The 24,440-nt window shown below is 41.0% G+C and overlaps 1 protein-coding gene across 1 annotated transcript in view; it reads left to right on the top strand.

The window, feature by feature from the left end:
* Nucleotides 1–15,812, top strand: part of tbx21 (T-box transcription factor 21) — an 18,740-nt gene extending 2,928 nt beyond the window's left edge. Inside the window, 7 exon segments of the mRNA XM_030754251.1 lie at nt 10,403–10,557; nt 13,280–13,401; nt 13,687–13,845; nt 14,459–14,520; nt 14,866–14,946; nt 14,948–15,575; nt 15,578–15,812. Coding sequence (XP_030610111.1) covers nt 10,403–10,557; nt 13,280–13,401; nt 13,687–13,845; nt 14,459–14,520; nt 14,866–14,946; nt 14,948–15,575; nt 15,578–15,688 — 1,318 coding nt within the window. The 3' untranslated portion in view covers nt 15,689–15,812.
* The last annotated feature ends 8,628 nt before the right edge of the window (nt 15,813–24,440 follow it).

Below are 24,440 nucleotides of genomic sequence, written 5' to 3'. Positions count from 1 at the left end.
CAAAGACAAGTCAAGTCCTACCCGCAATAATGATAGGGTCGGTGAACGCGGAGGTGTTATCCTTCCACATGTGACAAAAAGCTAATTTTCATCTTGTGCAAAACCACAAAAACCTCATATTGTGAAAATGTGAAATCCTGACGATGAAGATGTTTTCTCTCTTTTATCTTAACCCCCCCCCCCCCCCCCTCACACTCAGACTTTTTCATAACAAAAAGAAAGAAAACCTACAAGATTTTGGAGAAGCTGAGCAGTAGAACGCTACTTTTTTTTTTTTTCTTCCAATATCAGAGGCAATATCCTTCTTAAAATTTTCATCTTGGTTCAGGCTCCCACATAATTTTGGTGTGATTTTAAGAGAGGAGCCCAGGGTCTGCATGTTAATCAAAACCCTGGCATCTGTAGGTGAAAGAGTGAAAGAAACTCTAGAGAAATGAAGTGAAGGGTCAAACATTACTGAGGCTTTAGATGGCCACACTGAGGAAGTGAGGCACCTTTGATGTTCAGGAAGTAAAAGACTAGCTTCTCTTTTTTTCTCCTTTCTTCAGCCTCCACTAGACGGTGGGTGTACAGCCTGACAGATCTCTCAGAAGCTCATGTAGCACACCTGGGCTTTGAAATCTAGACACATTTTCTTGGCTTGTACCAAAGGGGTGGTGGTGGTGGTGGTGGAGGGGGGGATTCATCTGCACTTCTCATGAGCTAAATTCAGATTCACCTCACTGGCTGATACCACGGCACGGACTGCTCTCAACTTGCATGTGAAGGCAAAGTTTGTGTCAGTGCAGCCATGTTAGCATGATGAGGTTGAACAAATTGTGGTAGAAAATGAAAAAAAGGGGACATTTTATGATTAAAATGAAATCAAATGACTAAATTTGAAAAGAGAAAGTGAAGCTTTGTTCCTTATTCATTTGTATGACCAGAGATCCTACACCTGTGGTGCAGATATGAGTCAAAAAGGCAAACTGTTCCCAGCAGCTGGTTCCAAGAAACACATGCTTTCATGGGGATTTTTTTTGGGAAATTGCCCTTGAATGTGCCTTTGTTTTCTTAAGTGGAAAGACGCATTTAAATTAGAAGAAAATCGCCCTGAAATGTGCCTGTAATGAACGATTTTTTTTTGCTGTTATAGTTTTCGGGGAGGAAATAATTTAAAGCCTTAATTACAGCACATAACTTGCAGAGAAAGTCCTGCTCCGCCACGCAGCGTGAGTTCTAGGAAGGAGAAAGGACTGACTAAGCTCTCACCATAAAAACAGCTTTTAGGGAAATAATGCAGAGCTAAAGTTCAGACTCAGAGGAATCATGCTCATCTGCCCTCTCTGCTCCACTGACTACAAACTGTAAACTGTATCGCTCTGACATCCTGTAGTTTTCTGAGAGGAAACAATCCTTTGATTTATTTTGTTCCCAAGAATAGAAGGTGCTGCTGCATGTGATGAAGTTTAAGTTCCCGTATCTGTTCTTATTAAACATTTTTTGGTATTTTTCTCATTACAAGACATAATAAAAATGAAGTGAAGTTTTTATTTTTCCAGTGCACTGCAGCTCATTGGTGAAAACGCTGTATGTCTATAAATTCATTGAATTTCCAAAGTAGGTTTGTCATGTTGTGGAAATTATCGCTTCACATCACCAAGGAAATAAGAGTAGGTGTCTCAGAAGGGCACCTGACTCTAGACATTTTAATAATTTGATGCTGAAATTAACATATGTGAAAAACATATTAAGAATGACCTTTTTTATATCATTTGATGCCTTTTTGGTGAATGTTTGGAAGTTGTTCGTATTCATTTTTGCTCTCTTTCTTTCTCTGTCTCGCTGAAAGCAGAAGTGGGACTATTTCAAGGTTTTGACAGTATGACCTGTCACTTCCTGTTCAGCTGTTTATGTGTGCCTATGCAGCTTTTCGCAGAAACATCTAGTGCCAATATTTTAGATAGCTAAACAAGTACTTCCTCATACTGTGTAAATAACCTCTTATTAAAAGTGAGTAATGCCACCGACTTTGAAGCCTGAGACCTATAACTGCTGGACTCAACACGTTTTTGAATTTTGCACTGAAATGTTTGGTTTCCAAGAAGGTTGATAAAAATACTGAAGCTAAGAGAAGTGAAAAATAGGCCACTGATTGGTTGTGGGATTAATTAGATATACAAATAAAAGGTGCAACTACTTTTGTATTTGTTTTATAATTATTGCTGACAACTTCAACATCAGCAATGATTTGATTCCACTAGTATAAATAATCTGTGTATCAATAAATATTAATATCTACAAAGATAGTCACAGCATTAGAACCAATGGCAGGTGAAGTCAGTATCATTGATAATCATGCCGTTCCTGGGGAGGCTACTTTGACACATACCACTCAACCAAACATTGTCACAGTCACTCCCTGATGGCTGCAGCCTCCCTCTGCAGAATAATGCAAAAACTCCTCAGGACTGGCATGAAGGAGACTACACTGAACCTAAGTTGTTGACTGGCCTCCAAACTCTCTAGATCCAATTCAAATCAAGCAACTGCAGGATGCCCCAGAAAACTCAGACCCACCCAACAACCCTCAAGGCCTCAAAGGCCGCACACCCTGCACATCATTAGGCAGGAGTTTTTAATTGCAGCCTCCAGATCTGAAGAGTGAAGCTAATGTCAAAAAAGCTGTAAACCTGCATTTCTTGTAATGGCCAGCAGGAGAAAACTCAGAAGAAGTTTGATTATATAGAGGTTTGTGAATAAATGGCCCTACTACTCACTTGTCCTCTGACCTCAGTAAACATTTTCCTGATAAGCTTATCAGCAGTTTCAGTTCATAACTAAAAGAGCATCATGTTCTTTTTTTTTTTTTTTTAAATTATGGTCCTTTTTAGAGTAAATTTGACAGTAACAGGGTATGCTTTAGGCCGTGGCTACTTTGTGATTGACAGATCTCTACCATATAAATTAGTTAGATGATATCAGGTTTTAAATTTGGCTAAAGTGATCAATATGCTTCAAAACAGCACTTTACAAACCAGTGGGCTTAACTACAACCAGTGGCTACGTTTATCTTTTCTGCACAGAGTGTGGTTGTAATGTTGTGGCTGATCGAATCTTTAGCATAGTGCTTGATTGTTATCAAAAAGCTAATGAAAGCATTTTAGTTCTAGAAGTATTTCTGCACCTAAGCCGTGAAGCTTGTTATTATTAATCTCTGGCTCTCTTCCACAGCGTGTCTCTTGTTCTGTGTCTCTCCCCTCTGCCCCAACCAGTCGCAGCAGATGACCCCCCCTCCCTGAGCCTGGTTCTGCTGGAGGTTTCTTCCTGTTAAAAGGGAGTTTTTCCTTCCCGCTGTTACCAAATGCTTGCTCATAGGGGGGGGTCGTTTTGACTGTTGGTTTTTTTCTGTCATTATTGTAGGGTCTTTACCTTACAACATGAAGCACCTTGAGGCGACTGTTTGTTGTGATTTGGTGCTATATAAATGAAATTGAATTGAAATGAATCGAATCGAATCAAATCTCCATCTTGTTCCTCAGCACCCAAACACCAGCAAGTGTGTTTTAATCTGCTGTTTAAATTTGTTCCTGTTTACATGGGTTTGGTTTCGCTGTAGAAACTAACGGCCTTGTGTCAAGTTTCACAGACGAGAAGTTGGACGTGCTGAGAACCAGACTTAAACTACTATTGGTTTTGATCTTTCCACAGGATTTGTTGATAATTTGTTGATGATAAAAATGCAGATTAACAGCAGCATTATCCTATATGAGGGCCAAAGCATGAAATCTACAGTATCGGGTGACATGCTGCCTCCCAAAATGGACATTTCAGCACTTCCAGTGGCTGAATTCCTCTGCCATAAGTCAACACACAAACAAGGGTGTCCATGTGCTAAAGAGTGCTTGTGTCCGGCAGCAGCTGTAGACTGGCATGTTTTCGTCACAGATGATGGAGCGTACGCGCGGTGACAAAAACTGGACCTGAACTCCTGTCCGGATGAATCAGCGGGTGCGCTCATGTGGAAAAGTCTTCTCCCTGGTGAATACCCAGTTCCTCCTCTACCGCTCAAGCTTCTGCCTCGCATCCTCAGGACAAAACCCCCACCCTCCCTGTCCCTGCCTCCCTCCTTCCCTTTTCTCACTCCACCCTCTGCTCTTTCCTTTTCCCTCTCTCCAACCTCTGTTTCCCCCTGCGGTTTCCCCCTCCCACGTCCTCTGCCCCCCCCCCCCCGACCCCCACCCCACTCCCAAATTCCTCGCTCTCCAACATCCACACAGTTTATTTTGATTTTTTTTTAAATGTCACTGTCTCTATATTACTGGCTGGTTCACCACACTTATCTTCCTCTATGGTATTTTGCCTTAAAACGACTACAGCTATGAGTCACGTATTCATACAGAGCGTGCTCAGTAACAGACATCTGTTGTTACTGCCAGGTTTCTATAAATCAGAGTGGCACGCTGGCAGGTTGGTTAGGGAGTCTGTGTGCTAGCTGTGTTAATGTGAGTTCATGTATTTGTGTATCAGCATTTTCCAAACTGTAACAGAAATAGGTGCTTTCTTTGTAATAGTAGCTGACAGGCAAAAGTAAAATCATGTTTGTGTGCCCCTAATTACTACACCGTTGCACACTAACATGTATGTATGTAGTGCTTTTCAGCCTCTCTCTGTGAACTTTGAACACAAAGAACCACCCACACATGCAAATGCCCCTCTGTGTTGTGTTTTCTTTGGTTTCTCCCCTTCTCAAGTTCTGATTTCCTATAAAAGGCTCTACTATAAGTAAACTGACAATATCAGTGGGGCAAAAAATGATAAGTATTTGAGTGATTACTCTCACACAGTGTAGGTGGATCAATCCATTCATGAGCTCAACAGCCAAGTTTCTGTTTTCACTTGTATTAAATGCTGCTGCGGAAGAAGAGCCGCTTCACCTGTTCTTTGCGAGCCACTAAAGAGCTGCTGCCATGATTGTGTTTCACCGAGAACTATGATTGATTGTTAAACTGGACTCACCATGTAGCCAGAAAAACCCAACTGGGGCGGTTCAGTGTGGGGTTTTGTCTTACCAGTGAGGAGTAAGGAGGGCATGTGCGTGTGTGTGTGTGTGTGTGGTGTGCTGCAAGCATAAAGAGTCAGCACACAAAGACACAAACTGACTGATCACATGAAATGTTTTCTTCATGGTAATTAAAGTCCCATTTGCATTATTTTATATAATTTGTAAATATTTTCTTTATAAAAAAACAAGCATGTTTGCATTTATATATTCATATTTAAAGTAGAATGTCTTTAGTTCATTAAATCAAAGAGCAACGGGGACCCATGGCTTTAAAAATGTGAATTATTTGTAATAATTCTAACTTATAGCATTGTAATTATGCTGCATGGGTGCATGTGAGTAGTACGGCACCCCCTAAGGGTCACAATGGGGAAATATTCAGTTGTTTTGCAGTACCCCAGAATAACGTTTATCTTCCCTCTGATTCATAAAGAAATGCTGATTGGTATTGCGATACACAAACTGCTGCTGGCTGTGGCCGCAGCCAGGCTGCACACCCTCAGCTGTGGCTGCTCAGTTGCAAGTCTGAACCCTCACAATTAGAAAGATAACCAGAGGAGCTGCTACACCAGTTTGCTCATCGACCACTGCCAAAGCTGATTTGGAGCTGCAGCTGTGCACACAGCCAGTGGCTGTTTAAGTGGGAGCTCAGTCTTTTGAGAAGACTAATGAGCAATAAATGCACAATGTAAAGCATCACATCAGCTCTCCTTTCTATCTGCAGAGCATTTCCTTAAACCCATGAATCCAAATCAGGGGCACAAGTACCCCAGGGGGGGCTTCTGCAGTCACCAATCTGAGAAAAAAAACATAACAACAGAAGTTACAATTTCATTGAAGTAATTTCATTCATTGTAACAAGAATGTAACAAATAGCTGAAACAGAAAATATTTTATAAATGTAAAACAATTTAATAGGAGCCAGTTGGGCTCCTCCCCTTTTTTCACAAATAATACATTCTTTTGGCTTTTTCTAAGTATAAATGTATACAACCGTTGAAATAGAGGTATCCAATTTATTAATAAAAAACTATGAATTATTGTTCATGCAGTGAATGATGGTTGGAGCTGTAAGTCCAGAGTTGGGATAAACGGCTGTGATGCTGACCGTCACTGACCATAACTGTCAGCTCGTGGTGAGCTGAATGTAAACTGTTTCAACAGCATTTAAAACTGGCTAAATCGTTTTCAAAAAGACAGCTGGTTACAGTCATTTTTAGCACTCTACTGCAACATCGCTGCATATTTTGTATATTATTTTTGGATGCAGGGTGATGTAATGTGGCACAGTGTGATCTTGGCAATAAAGTTACATGTCACCCAGTCTGTAACGAAGCTTATCAGGCTTAAAGCACGAAGTACTGGTCAGTAAGTAAGTAATCTTCATGAACCTGAGCACAGCTTGAATGGTAACTTATGCTTGTAGCAGTGTAAGCATTGTACAGTATAAATACACAGTAAATTGTACATTGTAAAATCAAATAATTTATTTAAGCCAACATTTGTTACAAGTAATTTTATGCATTCATGAATTTTCTGTATTAACACTCTGATGTGCACAGATTCAGGCTACGCGCATGAAGTCCTCATCAACATGGATGGGCCCTCAGGTGCTGCTGTAACCTGTTAACAGTAGCCTCCAACTCTTTGTCTCTCTGCACACCTGACTTGTTTTACACCACTAATACCCAAATGCTTCAGGGGAGACAAACTGATTTTAAATGATTTCGATCCGTACAGGAAACAGGTTTTTGTATTTAGCCAAACAGAATGTCGGCACATCCTTTAACTGACTGCATTATATTTAGGCTGCGTGTCTAACTTTCATTTCTAAACTGTGTGTGTGGGTGTGTTGCAGTGTGCAGTGATCAAATGAGACCTTATCAGTTCCACCCACATCAAAATGTTTTAGGCAAGAAAGTGAAGGGTGTTTTTTCGAAGAGCAGCTTTTTCTGTTTTGTGTGCACTTTGCCCTCTAAAAATGACTGACATGCTTTTTATAGAGCTTATTATGCTCAGCTTTACGTTATACACCTTCAGCTCCTTTGTTTTTAATCTAATTCATTCGATAATGTAGTGTTGAACTGCAGCTTACTCCAGTCTGCACATGTAGTTTAAAAATACTCATAGCTCTTTTAATACTGAACAAATCAAGTTGGAGGGGGGGGGGGGGGGGGGGCAGGGGGGGCAGTCATTACAAATGCTCCCATAGCCTAAGGAGCGTTAGCCACAATAAAACAGCTGGGCCAGATGTCAGGCATGTTTGCCTATATTTAACGCCAACCACACTCTGCTGACCCTCATATGGACCCAGAGGTTCATCGCAGGGGTTATTTACAAGCACAGCACGGCAGGAGAGAGACAGAAATGAATGGCTTTTCAGGCTTGGTGGCATTAGCTTAGCCCGGCCTGGCTTTTGCATTATTTAGTAAGCAGTGATCTTTAGAGGCAGGTGAAGTGTTAGGCAATATTTTAGTTATTATAGCTCCATGAGCAGCACTTTCAGTCCTCTGCAGGCCTCGTGATTCAGTTTGAAATTTCTCAGTACTATTTTTATACTGAAGTTCAAGGTCGCAAGTGCCACATCCTACTGACTGACTTCTGCTGCTAATACGCTGATGGTCTGTCGCCTAGTTTTCATTACTAGAATGTCCTCCCCTAGAAAACTGCTGGATGAGGTTTATTGCAAGTTGCTATTCACACCTTATTTTCATGTTAGTGTTTAACCCAAACCACAAGCTTTTCCTGAACTGAACTAAATCATTTTGGAACCTAAAACTAACAAAAACCTGTTTGTGCCACCCCCCTCAACACCTGCCTCCTAATCTGATGTTTGTCAGTCATTTCCACTCTTTGTGATTATTTTTGGTCATTTCCGCACAATTTATATATGACCCCTTTCCTGGTCCTCACTGAGGTGAAGAAGCATGTGGTCTTGAAGAATGTGGTCATGAAGAAATGGCCCAATGCTAAACATAAAGTAAAATGTTCTAATAATAAAAAAAAAGGGACGTTGTGATGATCTGTGTAATGTTCTAAAACACACGTTCCTTTCACCGTATGTTTCTTTCTTGTATGCTTAGAAATATTTTGCCTCTTATGGACGAGGAACAAATGCGGTAACTTCACTGACCTGAGTTTACTACCCAAAAATGTCTCGTTACGTCCTCCCAATAAAAACTGAAATTTAGAATTTCAAAGTATAGGGTGTCCCATAAAGTCCTTCTACAGTTTAAAACATTTATTACAAAAGTAAATAAACAGACAAATATCTGGAAATTATTACAAACTGAGGAGTAGATGTTGAAGGTTTTTTGCCTTATTTAACTCCTCTACATGGGCACCATTAGTTGCACAAAGCACATCAAGGCAGTGCTCGATTTCTCGCTGTAGCGTAGCCTCATCAGTGGTCACAATAGCATCAGTGATCTTTTGCTTTGTGTCAGTGATGCCCCGTATCTTTGTTTGACACGTGATAGCTTTAACATAACCCCACAGATTTTGTTTCAATAAACTATGACACATATTGAGCCATTTTTATTGGGGTTGATTCAACAGTACCTCTGTGATCACTGGGGTACAGGGTTGTCCAAATAATTCCCCTTAAGCACATCGATGAGAACTTTATAGCTTTTAGTGATATATCTCTTTTAGTGAATTGAAGAGCTGTGCCTGGAGGTTTACCGTGCTGCGGTCCTCTCATCTTTCCAGGACAGAGCCAGTCATTCCTCTGGAAAATTATGTGAATAAGGTTATTCCCCAACATGTGATTCATCCAGCTCAGTGCCATCTGATTATGTTTATGAGGTAAAAAAAATGGATTTCCCCCAGACAATGATGACAACATTCATGTGTTGGTGTTTAGCATTGTATGTTTCGCTATAATGTAAAATATGAACCAGAGCTCAGGAGGGTTAGTAACTCTGAATCACTACAGTAAGTGTTTCACTGCCAATATGCACCCTGGATGCTTGATGCACACATCAATGTCAGCGGGGTACATCTGTCCTTGTGTGTTTGTGGTTTTGTGTATTCGGCGTCCATTTCTTAAATATGTGTGTCTTTTTATTTCGGTTTAACCCGGCTGCTCCGTCTCTGTGCCCGGGGACGACCTGACCTCCCGGTCACCTCGTCTCAGTGAAGTGATCAAAACGAGTTCAGCGTGTAAAGCCCCGGCAATCGAGAGCATCTTCTGGGGCATTTTTTATTAAAAGCAGCATTAAATATTGAGCTGAAGTGTCAGCCGTCCCCTCCACCTCTCGCCTGTGGCTCCTTTAGCTGGTTGAGAAACAGAGGATTGCAAATAAGATTCACCTCAATGGCTCACTTACATACATGTTAACCTTTAAGCAAACGTCCAGATTATTTTCCTGGAATGCATCATTTTTAGAAACTATGGCTGGGTGGGGTCATTTTTGATGGAAAACATCAAAGTTTAATGTAACAATATAAATGTATCAATTCCAAATGAATTCAGCTGTTTTTAGAAAACCTCTGAACTTATAAACATGAGCTGTTCTTGACTGAAATCGTTTGGCTCAATATTTCCATATTAAACATGTTTAAATTAATGATGTCGGTGTATGTACAAGTAATCCCAAAGTTCAGGCTTCAGGCTGCTCCGAACGCTCGGTGTCCAACAGTACTTTCCACTGCTGGCTGTGTGTGATGCCCACCTGAGGGGAAATCAGAGGAAAGCTGACTTAAATGACTTGTTTTAGAGAGAGAATGAACTAATGGGCTCATTTAGAATAGTGAATCAAAGTTACAGTAGCCCAAAGATTGAAAATGGGACTGAAAATAACAGGTATCCTTTCATATAGAGTCAGAACGTTCCTGTTTTTTCAGCACTTGTTAATTTTGTTTTGTCTTCTGAGAATCATTAATGGAATAAAAACCATGAGCAGATGAAGTATAATATTGGTTTCAGTCACTACTCACATGCACATCATTTACTGTAAGAAAGTCAGACATACACTTCAGTCCAGGTTAAGCTGAACCGGCCTGAAAAGTATACAAAGCAGGAAAAAGTTATCAAATATAGCACACTCACTAGTTTAGATATTCAGTTGTATATTTTATATTCCCGAAAATGGAACAAATAAAGTGATTTTATTAAGCTGCCATGTGTCAACGTTTGAAGGGAAATAATGTTCATGTCTACTCCTTGTGTACACTTGTGTGTATACAGAACAGCTGATGTATTTCAGTTAGTGACCTTTCTCAGACTCATCATGAGTCTCTGGAGCTTTAACCTCTCCAGATTTTATCCTCTTCTTGGACGTGGGCACCATTGATCCATAAACCTTCTGCTTCTGCAACAAAGGTGTAAACAAACATTTCTCTGGTGTTTCTCAGGAGGATGTTCCCCTTTCTGAGCTTCAACATCAGTGTTCTGGATCCCACTGCCCACTATAACGTCTACGTGGATGTGGTTCTAGCTGATCAGCACCACTGGAGGTACCAGGGCGGCAAGTGGGTCCAGTGTGGGAAAGCAGAGGGAAACATGCCAGGTATGTTTAAAACCATAACACCTAATGCAAAAAGCTGGGGCTGCGTTTATGACTGTCAGAAACCAACATCTGGTTCTTTAACTTCCATAAATGATAAAAAGTGATATTTATTATCACATCCCTCTGTGGCTGACCTTTTTATCATAGAATTAGTGATAAAACGGTCAGATATGTTTGAGAGACATAAAGCTTATAAAGGAATGATGTAAAGTATTTAAGTTCAGCACTGAAGCAATTGTACTTTATTAATTAACTCCACTATAGTTACATTAAAAGCTTTGAAATAAAATGTTACACTGTATCAAAGGAAAGTAGATAATATTAGCCCCACCTTTACCATTTACCCTGATGCATACAGAAATGCAGCAGTAACTTAAAACATATAATTTACTGTATGTAATATAACTGCTACACTTACATAAGGGACGTTCTTCCACCGCTGACAAAAAGTGTCTCCTACTCAGTGAAAAAATCTATTCTGCCTTCATTATCATTCTTTTTTAGTCAGCCTCTCTATGTTTTAAACAAAATACATTCAAACATTATCATTGCTTCTCATCATGCACTCACCACCAGTAGGAGGTAAACAGCTCAAACCCACATTCTTCTCGGAGTTTCGTGCAGCACGCTCTGACTCAAAGTTTATGATTAAAAGCCAGCAAATGAGAATAAAGTTTGGCCATTGAAGCCGGAGACGGGTCTTTACGTAAGTGCGCTTCATGGAGGAGCCTGAGGAAGTGGTTTATTTAGCAGTATCGTAGCAAACCTTGATGTATACAGTAGGGAAACCAAAACGTGCATTTAGATGCAAAGTTGGTCTGAGAGGTTTTCAGTCAGTAGCTTCACTTCATGTTTTTCAGAGATTGTCTGATGTTCCTTGGTTTTAGTAGCTATATTAACTCAACGTAAACAGGAATTCATATTATCTCACCCAGTTTAAACTAAAAAACCTAAAAAACATAACTGAAAAAAATTGGTATTTAAGATTTTTTAGTTGGCTCTGTCCGTGAAGGACTACAATGAGAATATTATATTATTATTACAAGGAAATAAGGAATATTATACCCTCATTAAACACCTCTGTCAACCCACTAAAACACACGTCCTGTAATCACATAACTTTGAATATGACCAAAAACTGTGCTCAGTTTCTCCAACTTTGATCATCTGTGGCATCCAGGAGTGTTTGAATTACTCACAGATGCACCTCCCATCATGCATCTGCATCTCGTTATACGTCAGAGTTCATTTCAGCCACTTGGGTCCTCTTTTCTTGTAAAGACCTGGTTAACGTCAAGGTAGGAATAATTATTTAAAGAAGTCGCATTTAAATTTCTGCTCCCTGCTCTCTCCACAACCTTTCATTCAGCATTTCCTCCTGTTCACACTTCAGAAGAAATCTATTTGCACGACAACAGCAACTTAACCGAGATTTCATTTTATGTGTGATTGATAGACAAACCGCAAATATATAAATGAGAGAAACTGCAAGGTGCTGTCACACATCTGCCAGGTGTTGTGGAAAGGTGACTGTTGATGCGCTATAGTTGTGGCAATTGTGGTGAAACAATTAGGTCAATTAGATTTAATATTACCCTGTGCAAAAATAAGGTTAGCGGGTCGTTGTGGTATGTGAAAAATCTTGGCTGCTCTGGGAGTACATTAAAAATATTAAGAAAGGAAAACAAAGAATCCCTGTTTGCAGGGAACTACTTGATGTAAATGTGGTGTTTGAGGCACCTGTTCAGCTTGCTGCTTATTAAACTGAAATGACTTATTAATACATTATATGTCCTCCAGTCTTTAATTGACCAGCTGACTTTTCTGGTGGTGAAAATGATGTCCTGCAATGCTGAAGACTTGCAGGAAATTAAACAGTAAGTCAAACTGCTGTTTGTTTCTGATTTAGTTCTCAGAAGTATTCAGGAACCAGTTTGTATTCATGTCTTTAAACAGCATTAGCGATTGAATTTAAACCACATACCTGCCTGATGTTACATTCATTTAAGTGACTTTACATGGGGGGTGGGTGGGGGTGGGGGGGGGGAGATTTTTAAAACCCTAAGCCAGGGTTATTTTAAAATCTAACCTCAAAAACACCTCAATTCAATCAATTTAAAGCTCCAGAACTTTAATGTCAAATCAGAGAGCACTGAGCTCTGTGGATGGGATGCATTTGGGACAGTTTTGAAATACAAAAAGTCTTGTTGTCTCCATAAATCTGAGGCGCTCCAGCAAAAGCATGTTTCCATCTGAATGATCATCAAAACAGAAAGTGTATAACAGCCTTAAAAATGGACTCAGAAAACAAAAATTCTCATCTCAAAATTTACCAAATTTGATGCTACAGAAATGAAGCATGACGGTGCTGCACCTGTTTTAGTCATAGCGCTAGTGGCAGGTTGCATTTTGAAACTGCTTCTTCTCAGCACACGGATCATCGGGGTTAACAGCTAAGCGGCGGAGAATTCATGGAAAAGCTGCTCACTTAAAAAAAACCCTAGTCCCAGTTAGTTTGGCCATTACTGAGATCAATATCAATCTTTAAAAAAAAAAACATGTATTTGTTCTTCCTGGTTGGAGTCCTTGAGACCAAACAGCTCAATAAAGAAGAGCAGCTGTAAAGGAAATGATGCAGAGGAGAAAACGTGAGAATTCCTGTCCTTTTGTTTTCATTTGAAACCAAATCTCATTCATAGATGCAAATGTGTCGTGTTTGCAGGGAACAGGATGTACATGCATCCCGACTCGCCCAACACAGGAGCTCACTGGATGAGGCAGGAGGTGTCGTTCAGCAAGCTCAAGCTCACTAACAACAAGGGGAGCACCAACAATGTAGCACAGGTACGGTGCTTTTACCTGCTTTCTATCCACCAACTGGCTTTCCTCTGAGTGTGTGTCTGTGAATGTGCTCGTATGAGTAACAAAATTCAGGCATGATATTTTAGATTTGTATTTTACACATACTAATAAATTCTTTCCTTTCGTTATATATGAAAATATTGGGTACACACTGGAGACATCTACAAACACACAATTTCTTTATTTTTCTGTTTCTGTCAAATGAAGGTAAAAACCTCTCACTCTTTAAATGCCAAATGTCCTAATATTATGTGTCCCTGTCTCCAGATGATAGTTCTCCAGTCACTCCATAAATACCAGCCTCGTCTTCACATCGTGCAGGTGAAGGAGGACGGTACGGAGGACGCCTTCCTCTCTTCGAAGGCTCAGACCTTTGTCTTCCCAGAGACTCAGTTTATTGCTGTCACTGCTTATCAAAATGCAGATGTAAGTCACCTCAGTTGCACAATGAAGATGAGATTTAACAACTGCCTGTGTTGCAAATCACTGACACTTTATTATGTTTACATAATTATAATTATTTAGCGTAAGAATCTCTGATTTGGGCACAGCCTTTCAAAGCTGACCCACAAAAACACCTCTTATAACTTCTATTGCGCAGCTTTAATGATGTTGAGAGATCAATGATTCATGTTGGCGACATGTTTTACTGATTTATGCATGCATGCATCAAAAATGCATACACACCAACTTACAGTCCTGCAGCCTTTAAGCTTAGAGTCCCCTCACCTCGGCTGACCTGAGCACCGTAGCTTGCTCCTCTCCGGCATACGCGGTCTCTTTCACGGCTGTTCAAATACGTTGTGTAAGAGAGTTACTCCATACGAGATTTACTCAGCCAGTTTAGCATTTGTGTTCATCCACGCCGCTTCTTAAGATGAAATCTTCTCAAACAGAGAAGAAACTGCATGGTAGCCTCATTAATTATTAGTCGGTGACCTCTCGTTCTGTGCTCTTGTTTCTTCTATGGGGTTGCTCACTCCTTCTCTTTTTCCTTTGCCTACGTTCTCTCATTTCCATCCTCTTATTCCTGACACAGATTACTCAGCTGAAAATAGACCACAACCCCTTCGCTAAAGGTTTCCGTGACAATTATGACACGTAAGTAATTTCAAAAATGTCTGTATTATAAAGAGAAAAGTAAAGTAAATCCTCTCTTTTATAGGGGAGAATAAACGGTGTTTTAGGGTGAACCTTGCATTTTCTAAGCATAGATAATGAGACTGGAATCACTGCTGATACTTGAATGTCCTGAGTGCTCATGTCAGCCTTTAATATTGGAAAAGTTGCAATTACTTGCTGCTGCTGAGCACGCTGCAGTGAAAGGGTGTGAGGGGCTGTAAGATGTTTGATAGTTGTTTGAGGTTTGAACAGGAAATAACACCTTCTTTTTTTCCTCTTCTTCTCACACTCGCTTCTCTTCCCCTCCTCCTCCCTCCGGCCTAGGCTGTACGCTCCTCCCGACGCTGATCGCCTCACCCCCTCCCCTACAGAGGGCCAGCAGCTGCTGCCAGGGAGCTGCTACCCCCCAAGGCTACCTCTCTGAACAGTACATGAGCCCCCTGCCCCAGAGCCGCTTCTATGGCCGCGAGCACATTGGTGTGGGCCAGCAGCACAAAGACCCATCCGCGAGCCCTGGTCCTCACAGCCGCTGGTACCTGTCGCCTCAGCAAGGTGTGGCTCCAAACCGGCTTGACTTCACTTCCTCCTATGAGGGGGACTTCTCTGGCAATGGTTTCTACAAGCCCTTACCCTTGCAGACATCTGCTCACCATGCCCTCAGCTACTATCCAGACCATCCTTTTGCATCTACCAGCGTGTCTGTATCAGGAGCCACCTCAGCAGGCTGGAGCGCCAGCCGGCCCACACCACAGTACCTCAGTCACGCCAGTAAGCCCGGCCCCAGTCTGGGGTGGTTTAGACCCATATCATCCTCTTCGTCTTCCTCCTCATCTTCTATATCACCTGGGAACCCCAGGCTGCACCCTCCTACACTCCTGGACTCTCTGCAGCCACCCCTGCTGCAAGACAAGCCCAAAGACACTGTGGGAGTGGTGGCAGAGGACCCCTGGCTCGAACCACCTTCCGTGAAATCGGCGGACTCGGGCGACTCGGGCCTATTTGAGGGCGGCGTGGGGGAAAACAAGAAGAGGAGGGGTGTCACCCTACACGTCCCAGCACTGAAAACTCCCCACCTCCACGCAGTGGAGAGGTCTGTGAAAAAGACAGCAACAGCGACGCAGACTACTATGGTTATTACACCCACTGAAGACCTCACACATTACTATGGTTGCCACAGTGTCTCCCAACACCTTCCCACACAGCCTGCATTCACACATTCGGTCATGATGAGGAGCCAGAACAGTCGCTGGTTTTGCTGCAGAAAAGTGGACAGCCCCTCAAAGTGTCAGATGATCACAGGAGGAACTTTCAAAGTTAGTGTCAAAGTTTGCGTTGAGCAGAGTGGAAGTGACTGGGACACTGCCCTGCAGTCACATAAACACCAAGCAGACATGCAGACCTGTGGCTCAAACCTTTAAAACATCTGGAGATTTAAAAAAAAAAGATCTGCATATCTGCTTGCTGACAGACGCCTGCAGGGATTGTCCGTTCTTTCTGCATCAAACACTTTCGCCGTGTCTCTTTTGGTCTCATCTCACCCTCAACCATTCACACAACCTTGCAATATGTTCACATTCATTTCCCATGATGATTTTGAGTAGAAATTACAGTTTTTCACATAGAGTCATCCATCTAATTAGTGCACCTCCACCTAGTGGCCACAGAGAAGCACTGAAGGTAAAAGGGTGACAGCAGTGTAGGAGGCATATGTTCTGAAGCGAGGCCGATCTTCCTCGGCCGTGCTAGGCCGATATTTTCTCTGTATTTCTGTATTGTGCTCAGAATTTGGAACCACTGAAAAAATTGCAGGTCTGCACAACTGCAGCCAATACCTGGTTTAAAGGCAAAGTTAAATAAAGTTAAATATATCATCTGAAGAGCTTTTAAATCTATAAGTAGTAAGTCCAATCCCAGAAGCAGGTAATACAGAACTGTTTTTAATATGATTAGATGTTGATCATCCACCTTCATAGACAATTCACAATTCACCATTTTCAGTAACTGTTGTAGTCAAATTTTAGGCAAAACTGATCACCCCTCCAGGGTCTGCTCCTCTTTCTCAAACATGTTAGTAAGCTGTAAAATTTGGGGTATTATAATTACTTGATTAATGTTACTAAAAAGTTACTCAAATAATGATTTAATAAATCAAAAACTAAAATAACTAAAAGGAAAATTTCTCATCGCAAGCTCCGACTTACTTTATGCTTTTGAATCTTTCGACCACGTCTCATGCGGCTGCACTTCTCACATCATTTCTCAGGGGATGGACATCTCCTTTAACACAGACATGGTTTCTGTCCCCAATTGTTCTCTCATTGGACACTGACTCACAGGTAACACCATCCTCCAACTCGATGCATTCATGCTGCTGCAAACTCCATTTTACCAGCAGAGATTTCCTAGGTGTAGCTGGATCTTTCATGGAGTCCAGATGGGATGGTGCTTGCAATTTCTATTGAGTTTGCAGTGTGCATCTTGGTCTTAAAAGAAGATTCTGACCTCTAGACGCACTGTGGAGCCATGTGATAGCAAGAGGGGCCATGTTTTTTCTGTGACACACTCGTGGGAACACATTACAGGTTATTTCCAATCATTTCAAATTATTCCTCTAAAACCAACTAATACAACAACATTATCAAAGTTAGTGCAGAACAAGATATTTTCGGTTTAAAATATACCAAAGCTGCTTTATGGATCTCAAAGTGTTGATAGAAATGCATATGTAAAGATTTTTTTATGTGAAGTGGTGAGTCTGATCTTTAAATGTAGTTTTGGGAGGTTTTTGCTGGACACAGCACTCCGTTAATATGATGCCTGATGGGTGGGAAGAGGGAGTTTCCAAAGCTATTTGACTTTCTGAAGAAGCATACCAACAGCTTTCAAGCAAGAAGCTGCTCCTTACCTCACAATGTGACAAGATTGCATCACTCAGAAAAGTCCCTCACTGTGATCACTGCAGCGCAATCCAAAAAATGAATGCTTTTTTGTTTTTTTTTAGATATGATAGAAAAGCCGAGTGGCAGCATGTTCGCATTGAGGGAAATTTGTAGCAAATTATTTGTTACAAATATGTTTTCAGCAACAGTTTCATAGCAGCGTATCTGCAACAACTCATCACAAGATTTGGAAAATCCCTCCATTTTAATCAACATCACTTTTTGTTTCAGCTTTCAGGCGATTTACAGGCTCTGATGAGTGATTCAGCAAGGCTCAACTTTTTAGCACCAGATTTGAGCAAAGCCAGGTGAAAATTATAGCAAAGGCCCAGGACTCTGCTACATTCAGTCGATTTTACCACACAATCAAAAACAGCACCAATACTGATGGAACAGGATTAGCTGAGGGAAGCTTAAAACAGACATGTTGGTCGCAAAGACAGACATTGTAATGAGCTCCAACATTGTACATGCAAATATGTAATGTTATGTCAGCAGTAAGACTAGTGAGAAAGCCTAAAGTATTCTCGCTGCAGTTCTCCAGGTTTTCCTCAATCTGCTGCCATAAACTGGAGAAACCCCTAAAGTGGGTCACTGAGGATGCCCACATCCACCTGTACGTAAACAGACAAGGTGCTGTCACCTTCAGACCACAATAAACAGGAAGCACAAAGTGACCAGACAGACACTCTGAATTTCCCCCCTAGTCTTCGGGCCTATCATGTGGTGACACTGGCTGACAGAGGCCCGGTTCCTACCCCGGTGACAGAAATGAAGAGTGAGGCACCAGTCGGCGCTGATCAGAGGTCTGCTCCTCATTCCTCACCAGGTGTGCTAATAGCCTCAGACAACACCAGGGGCGACAGGCAGGCACTCGGTGTCAAACACGTCTTTACTGAGGCAGAGATGAAGTTTAGTCTGCTTACATTTTTTTATGTGACTCCATTTAAAAGACTTAAAATGCTTAAAGGGAAGTCCTCAGTATACTGTCCTGAAGCTGCATGACAAAGCTACTAATATTAAGAACTACAAGGTTGGACTATATGATGGTTCAGAATATGTCCTATCAAAGAGGCACAAATCGATATTTATACCTTTCAGTTAATGTAAACTGTGCTTAGAGGAGCTAATAGGCAGATGTTTTCACCTTTAGACAGCACCAGGCTAACTCCGTGCAGTAGCTGGTTAACTCAACTTGGTAACATAATAGCACCAATTACTGTTTTACCAAACTGCAGACTTTTCAGACCAGTCAAGCCTGACTATAGAAGAATCTAATCATATATAATTGCTGCAACAACGGATTTCAAATGAGGAGAGAAGACTTTGAGATTCACACTGAGGCCGTATTTTGTGTAAATCTTGTTTCACTGAAGCAAAAATTATGCTAAAGGTCATTTTCCATCGTGTGCACATGGATCTTTGAATTGGGACGTAAAGATCTGCAGAAACGATTAAGTTAGTTGATAATAAAATGTGAAATCATGTGTCCATCATAATGATGAGTTGGATGAGTTTGTAGGCTTGTATGGGTCTAATTCCACAGCACAGCAGTGTGGGTGTAAGAAATGAGATCATCACTGGTATTTTTTAAGGTGGTCACTGTTACCTTTGCTTCCTTTGCTTTTCCTAATGTAACTGTGCAAAAGCCTGTTGCTGTATAAATCCTGCACTTAGCCCCTGACTCTCACTGGCTCCACTGGGTCTCACAAACAATAATAATAATAATAATAACACATAATGTTCTTACATTGATGGTGATGTAAGCAGGACAACTCGCTCCTTCACCAGGACATTTACAAACCTAAACTCTATGATTATGAAGAGCTTAAAGCAGAATGAGTATGAACTGATGAAAAAGCAGCTTGTGTAGCATTCACAAAATATGTCGTTTTTAATGTTTTTGTTAACATCTGTCAGAAAAAGAGGTGCTTCTCACATTAATAAAGCTGTACGATCCCCAGTTCATATTTTAAGTGCAATTAATAGAAGGGAAATGAGTTTAAAGCTGAGGATGGTGTGGCAGAAACAGTGAGTGTAAAATGTTATGAGGACAATGTGAGTTACTGAGCTTTTGTTTGTACAGTACATTGAATGAGTGTGTCTCACATGAAATGGATTCAGATGGCTCAGGAACGACCCCTGTTGGATATCACAGATATTACAGTGAACTTCACCCCAATTCATGATGTTGGACCTCTGACCCCCCCACCCCCCCACCCCAAGTCTGTGTTCACCCTGAACGCACATCTCTCTTGATGTGTGGGAACTGTATTTCCAGAGATTTTACTGTAATGCATAATAAACATTGACCTAAAGGAGGGATTTCAGACAGCCTGAGCAAGAAGCATGTACATTTTTTTGTGTGTGACCCCCGTGCCCTCAACGGATCCTCCTTTATTTAATTGCTTTTAAATTGCATTGCAAAAAGAAATAAGAACAATGATTTCTGATGGGGAAGCAGAAACTCTTATTTATTAAAATTTTATTGTAAATGTTTTTTAATTCATTCAAATTAAAGCTTACACATGACAAATCTCTACTGCTCTGAAGTCATCCTTTCATTCAGGCGATGCAGCAGCCATTTGGGGACAGTTTGAATCATATTTTTGGTTTACAGATTTTCCCCTAAATGCAAAACCATCTGGAAGGATTTCAAAATAAAGGACACTAATTAAACACTGGCTGTGCAGAACATGCAGACTCCAGGCTGCAGCTTTCCCTTGTAATTGACTCATTCCAACAACATAAGTGAGTGGCGAACATCATTTATCAGAGGAAACCAAAGACAGATTACTTCATAGTACAGTACTGCATACAATCCCTGCAATGGTAGATCAATTGTTTGCTTTTATATTTGCATCGTATCTGCACTGCTCTCCTATTACAAGTAAGAATTATCACAGTTGTTGAGGCCTTTGTCTTTGCAGCATGTACTTACGTTTCTGGGAAGATGAATTTCAGACTGCGATGTCGATTTGGCATATTTCTGTTTATCAAGCAATAGTTGCAATGCTTAAATTAACTCTCAGTGATAGCCTAACAAACATGCCTGCCTGTGTGTGTCTGTGTGCCCATCTCCCTACAGCAAACAACAGTCCCTCTAAACATGTAAGACCTGCAGAAGTACAGAGCTGTACTGAGGCCCCTCATTTCTTTATATTTTGCTAGAAAAAGGATTTTCTATCCAGGTATGTTCCCAGATGGTAGATGAAAATCTGATGGTGGCGCAGTGAGTAGGTGCTCGTCTCGCAGCCGGAAGGTTGCAGGTTCGAGCCCCTGTCCCTGCACTGCGTTGTGTCCTTGCATAAGACACTTAAACCACATTGCCTAACAGTAGCGCCTCTCTGGCTGCATGACTGCAGATGCTCGTCTCTGGATGAGTGATCTGGAACTGTCATTTTGTTGTGTGCCTTGTGTACACAATGACAATGAGTTGAATCTAACATCTAAAAACATGACAGAGCCTCCACCGTGCTTTACAGATGGCTGCAGACACTCACTGTTGTACCTGTCTCCTGACCTCTGTACATACTGACAACAATTTGGTTCAAATTTGGATTCATCTCTCCAAAAAAAAAGAGCTTTTTTTGCTGCTCATTTTCACTCCAGTTCTTGTATAATTTGGCACACCTCAGCATTTTCACCCCATTTCCCTTTATAAGAATTTTTTTAAGGATGGAAAAACATATGCCAGGTTTTCAGCTAATAGATCTTTGGAAATCAACTTGTTGATGTAAAAATACTTCGTGCCTGTTGAACTTTGTTATCTTTGACAGTTTTTCACCGATTCAACTAAAGAAATTAGAACAACTGGTGGCTCCCTGGAAGCAAAATATACAGAAATGAGGGGTGCCTCAAGACCTTTGCACAGTCCTGTAAATATTTGAAACCTTGAAACCTGTTCAAAACGTGGCTGTGCAGAACATGCAGACTCTGGGTTGCAGCTTTCTCTTGTGAACCACTCATTCCAGCAACATAAGTGAGCGACAAACATCAATTATCACAGGAAACCAAAGACAACAAATAGTGTTTTTTGCACCCCTTAAGAGGCCTGTTTAATGGGCTTGGTATTAGGGTCAGAGTTTGAATGTGGTTCTGGTTAGGGTATGGGATTAACACTTACACTTAATTCATAGCTACGAACAATCCCTGAAACAGCAGGACGACTTCATGGTTCATTCAATCCCAAGTGAAAGTTACTGCAGACCTGTCACAGTTGTTGAGGTCTGCAACATTTCAGGGAAGGTGGATGTAAGAGTACAGCATAGACTTAACATAGTACTCTAAATCAAGCATTAGTTGTGATACTAATACTAAAATATGAGACCCACTGCTCCAAAAGACACTCAATCTAAGCGCTGTACTTCCTTGGGCCCCCAACAGGACAAGTGCCAAGTTTAAAGTGGATTAGATGGACAGTTTTATTTTTTAGATGAGCAAAGAAATACAGTAAGTTTTTTCAAAAAGAGGGCAGTTATCAGGAAACACTAATGAAAGCAACTTTCTCCTGTGAACCAGTCATTCAATCATGAGTGAGCGACCGTCATTTGTCACAGGAAACCAAAGACAACAAATAAAAACAAGTAGTTTTCACACCTCTTCAGACACCTGTTTCATGGTAAGACCTTGGTTTTACAGTGGGAGAATTTGTTTCAGGTTATGGGTTTGACACTTAATTTTTAGCACTGCATACAATCCTTCCCATAGTGGGTGGCATCATTGTTTGCATTTGTACTTGCAGTGTGTCTGCATTGCTCTGACATTGCAAGTAAAAGTGATCACAGCCCTGTGAAACTGAGCTCATCGTATTGGTCGCATTACTTTCACTGGCACACAGGAAGGAGAGAAAACACCTGAACAGATACTCGGTTTATGTGCATATTTTCAGTGCTATGAAAAGGAGAAAGCAGCATGTGTCTACACTGGCAGAATAATAGCTATTCCATTAACATACTGAGCAAGCGAGCCCATTAAATCATGTTTAACAAAGATATAATCCTATGTTATCGATATACTGTGATTACACTGCATATTACCATCAGATCTGCTTTTTGCAGGTGAGCTGTTCTTTATATTTCTGGGAAGGTAGATGTCAGACTGTGGTGCAGATTTAACATAGTACTGTAAATCAAGCATTAGCTGTGATGCTTAACCTGAAGGGGAAGATCCATTTAAGTATGTCCTCACAAATATAGCCAATAGTGTGTGCCCCTCTAACAAAGAACAACTTTCAATTAAAATATAAGACTTGCTCATCTAAATGACTTCAATGATATATATTAGAGCTGCACAGGGCCCCCACAGTAGAGCTGCCAAGTTTGAAGAGGATTGGATGGACAGTTTTCAAGATAGGCAAAGAAGTAAGTGAGTATGGTCTGATGGACAGAGAGATCTCAGATTATTAAGAGGAACATAGAAGTATGAATTTGAAGGTAAACTGAGATTTTCAAAATGTTGCATGCTTGCTCTTAGATTTGTAATATTTTCAATTCAATTCAATTCAATTTTATTTATATAGCGCCAAATCACAACAAACTGTCGCCTCAAGGCGCTTTGTATTGTGGGTAAAGACCCTACAATAATACAGAGAAAACCCAACAGTCAAAACGACCCCCTATGAGCAAGCACTTGGCGACAGTGGAAAGGAAAAACTCCCTTTAACAGGAAGAAACCTCCAGCAGAACCAGGCTCAGGGAGGGGCAGTCATCTGCCGCGACCGGTTGGGCTGAGGGGAGAGAAAGACATGCTGTGGAAGAGAGCCAGAGACTAATATCAATTAATGATTAAATGCAGAGTGGAGTATAAACAAAGTAAATAAGGTGTCATGTCCAGGTAGCCTCCATCTCCATCTTAAAAACAGAGAGGGTGTCTGTTTCCCGAATCCAAGCTGGAAGCTGGTTCCACAGAAGAGGGGCCTGAAAGCTGAAGGCTCTGCCTCCCATTCTACTCTTAATTATCCTAGGAACCACAAGTAAGCCAGCAGTCTGAGAGAGAAGTGCTCTGTTGGGGTGATATGGTACTATGAGGTCTTTGAGATAAGATGGGGCCTGATTATTCAAGACCTTGTATGTGAGGAGAAGAATTTTAAATTCTATTCTAGATTTAACAGGGAGCCAATGAAGAGAAGCCAATATGGGAGAAATCTGCTCTCTCTTTCTAGTCCCTGTCAGTACTCTAGCTGCAGCATTTTGGATCAGCTGAAGGCTTTTCAGGGAGCTTTTAGGACAGCCTGATAATAATGAATTACAATAATCCAGCCTAGAAGTAATAAATGCATGAATTAGCTTTTCAGCATCACTCTGAGAAAGGATGTTTCTAATTTTAGAAATATTGTGCAAATGCAAAAAAGCGGTCCTACATATTTGTTTAATATGTGCATTGAAGGACATATCCTGGTCAAAAATGACTCCAAGATTTCTCACAGTGTTACTGGAGGCCAAAGTAATGCCATCCAGAGTAAGTATCTGGTTTGACACCATGTTTCTAAGATTTGTGGGGCCGAGTACAAGAACTTCAGTTTGATCTGAATTTAAAAGCAGGAAATTAGAAGTCATCCAGGCCTTAATATCTTTAAGACATTCCTGCAGTTTAATTAATTGATGTGTGTCATCTGGCTTCATTGATAGGTAAAGCTGAGTATCATCTGCATAACAATGAAAATGTATGCAATGCTTTCTAATAATACTGCCTAAGGGAAACGTGTATAATGTAAATAGAATTGGTCCTAGCACAGAACCCTGTGGAACTCCATAATTAACCTTAGTGTGTGAAGAAGACTCCCCATTTACATGAACAAATTGGAGTCTATGAGATAAATATGATTCGAACCACTGCAGTGCAGTACCTTTAATACCTATAGTATGCTCTAATCTCTGTAATAAAATGTTATGGTCAACAGTATCAAAGCTGCACTGAGGTCCAACAGGACAAGAGCAGAGATGAGTCCACTGTCAGAGG

This window comes from Archocentrus centrarchus, chromosome 19, assembly GCF_007364275.1.
Source record: "Archocentrus centrarchus isolate MPI-CPG fArcCen1 chromosome 19, fArcCen1, whole genome shotgun sequence".
Lineage (NCBI taxonomy): Eukaryota > Metazoa > Chordata > Actinopteri > Cichliformes > Cichlidae > Archocentrus > Archocentrus centrarchus.
The sequence above is the reverse complement of the archived record's forward strand: the minus strand, read 5'-3'. Positions and strand labels throughout refer to the sequence as shown.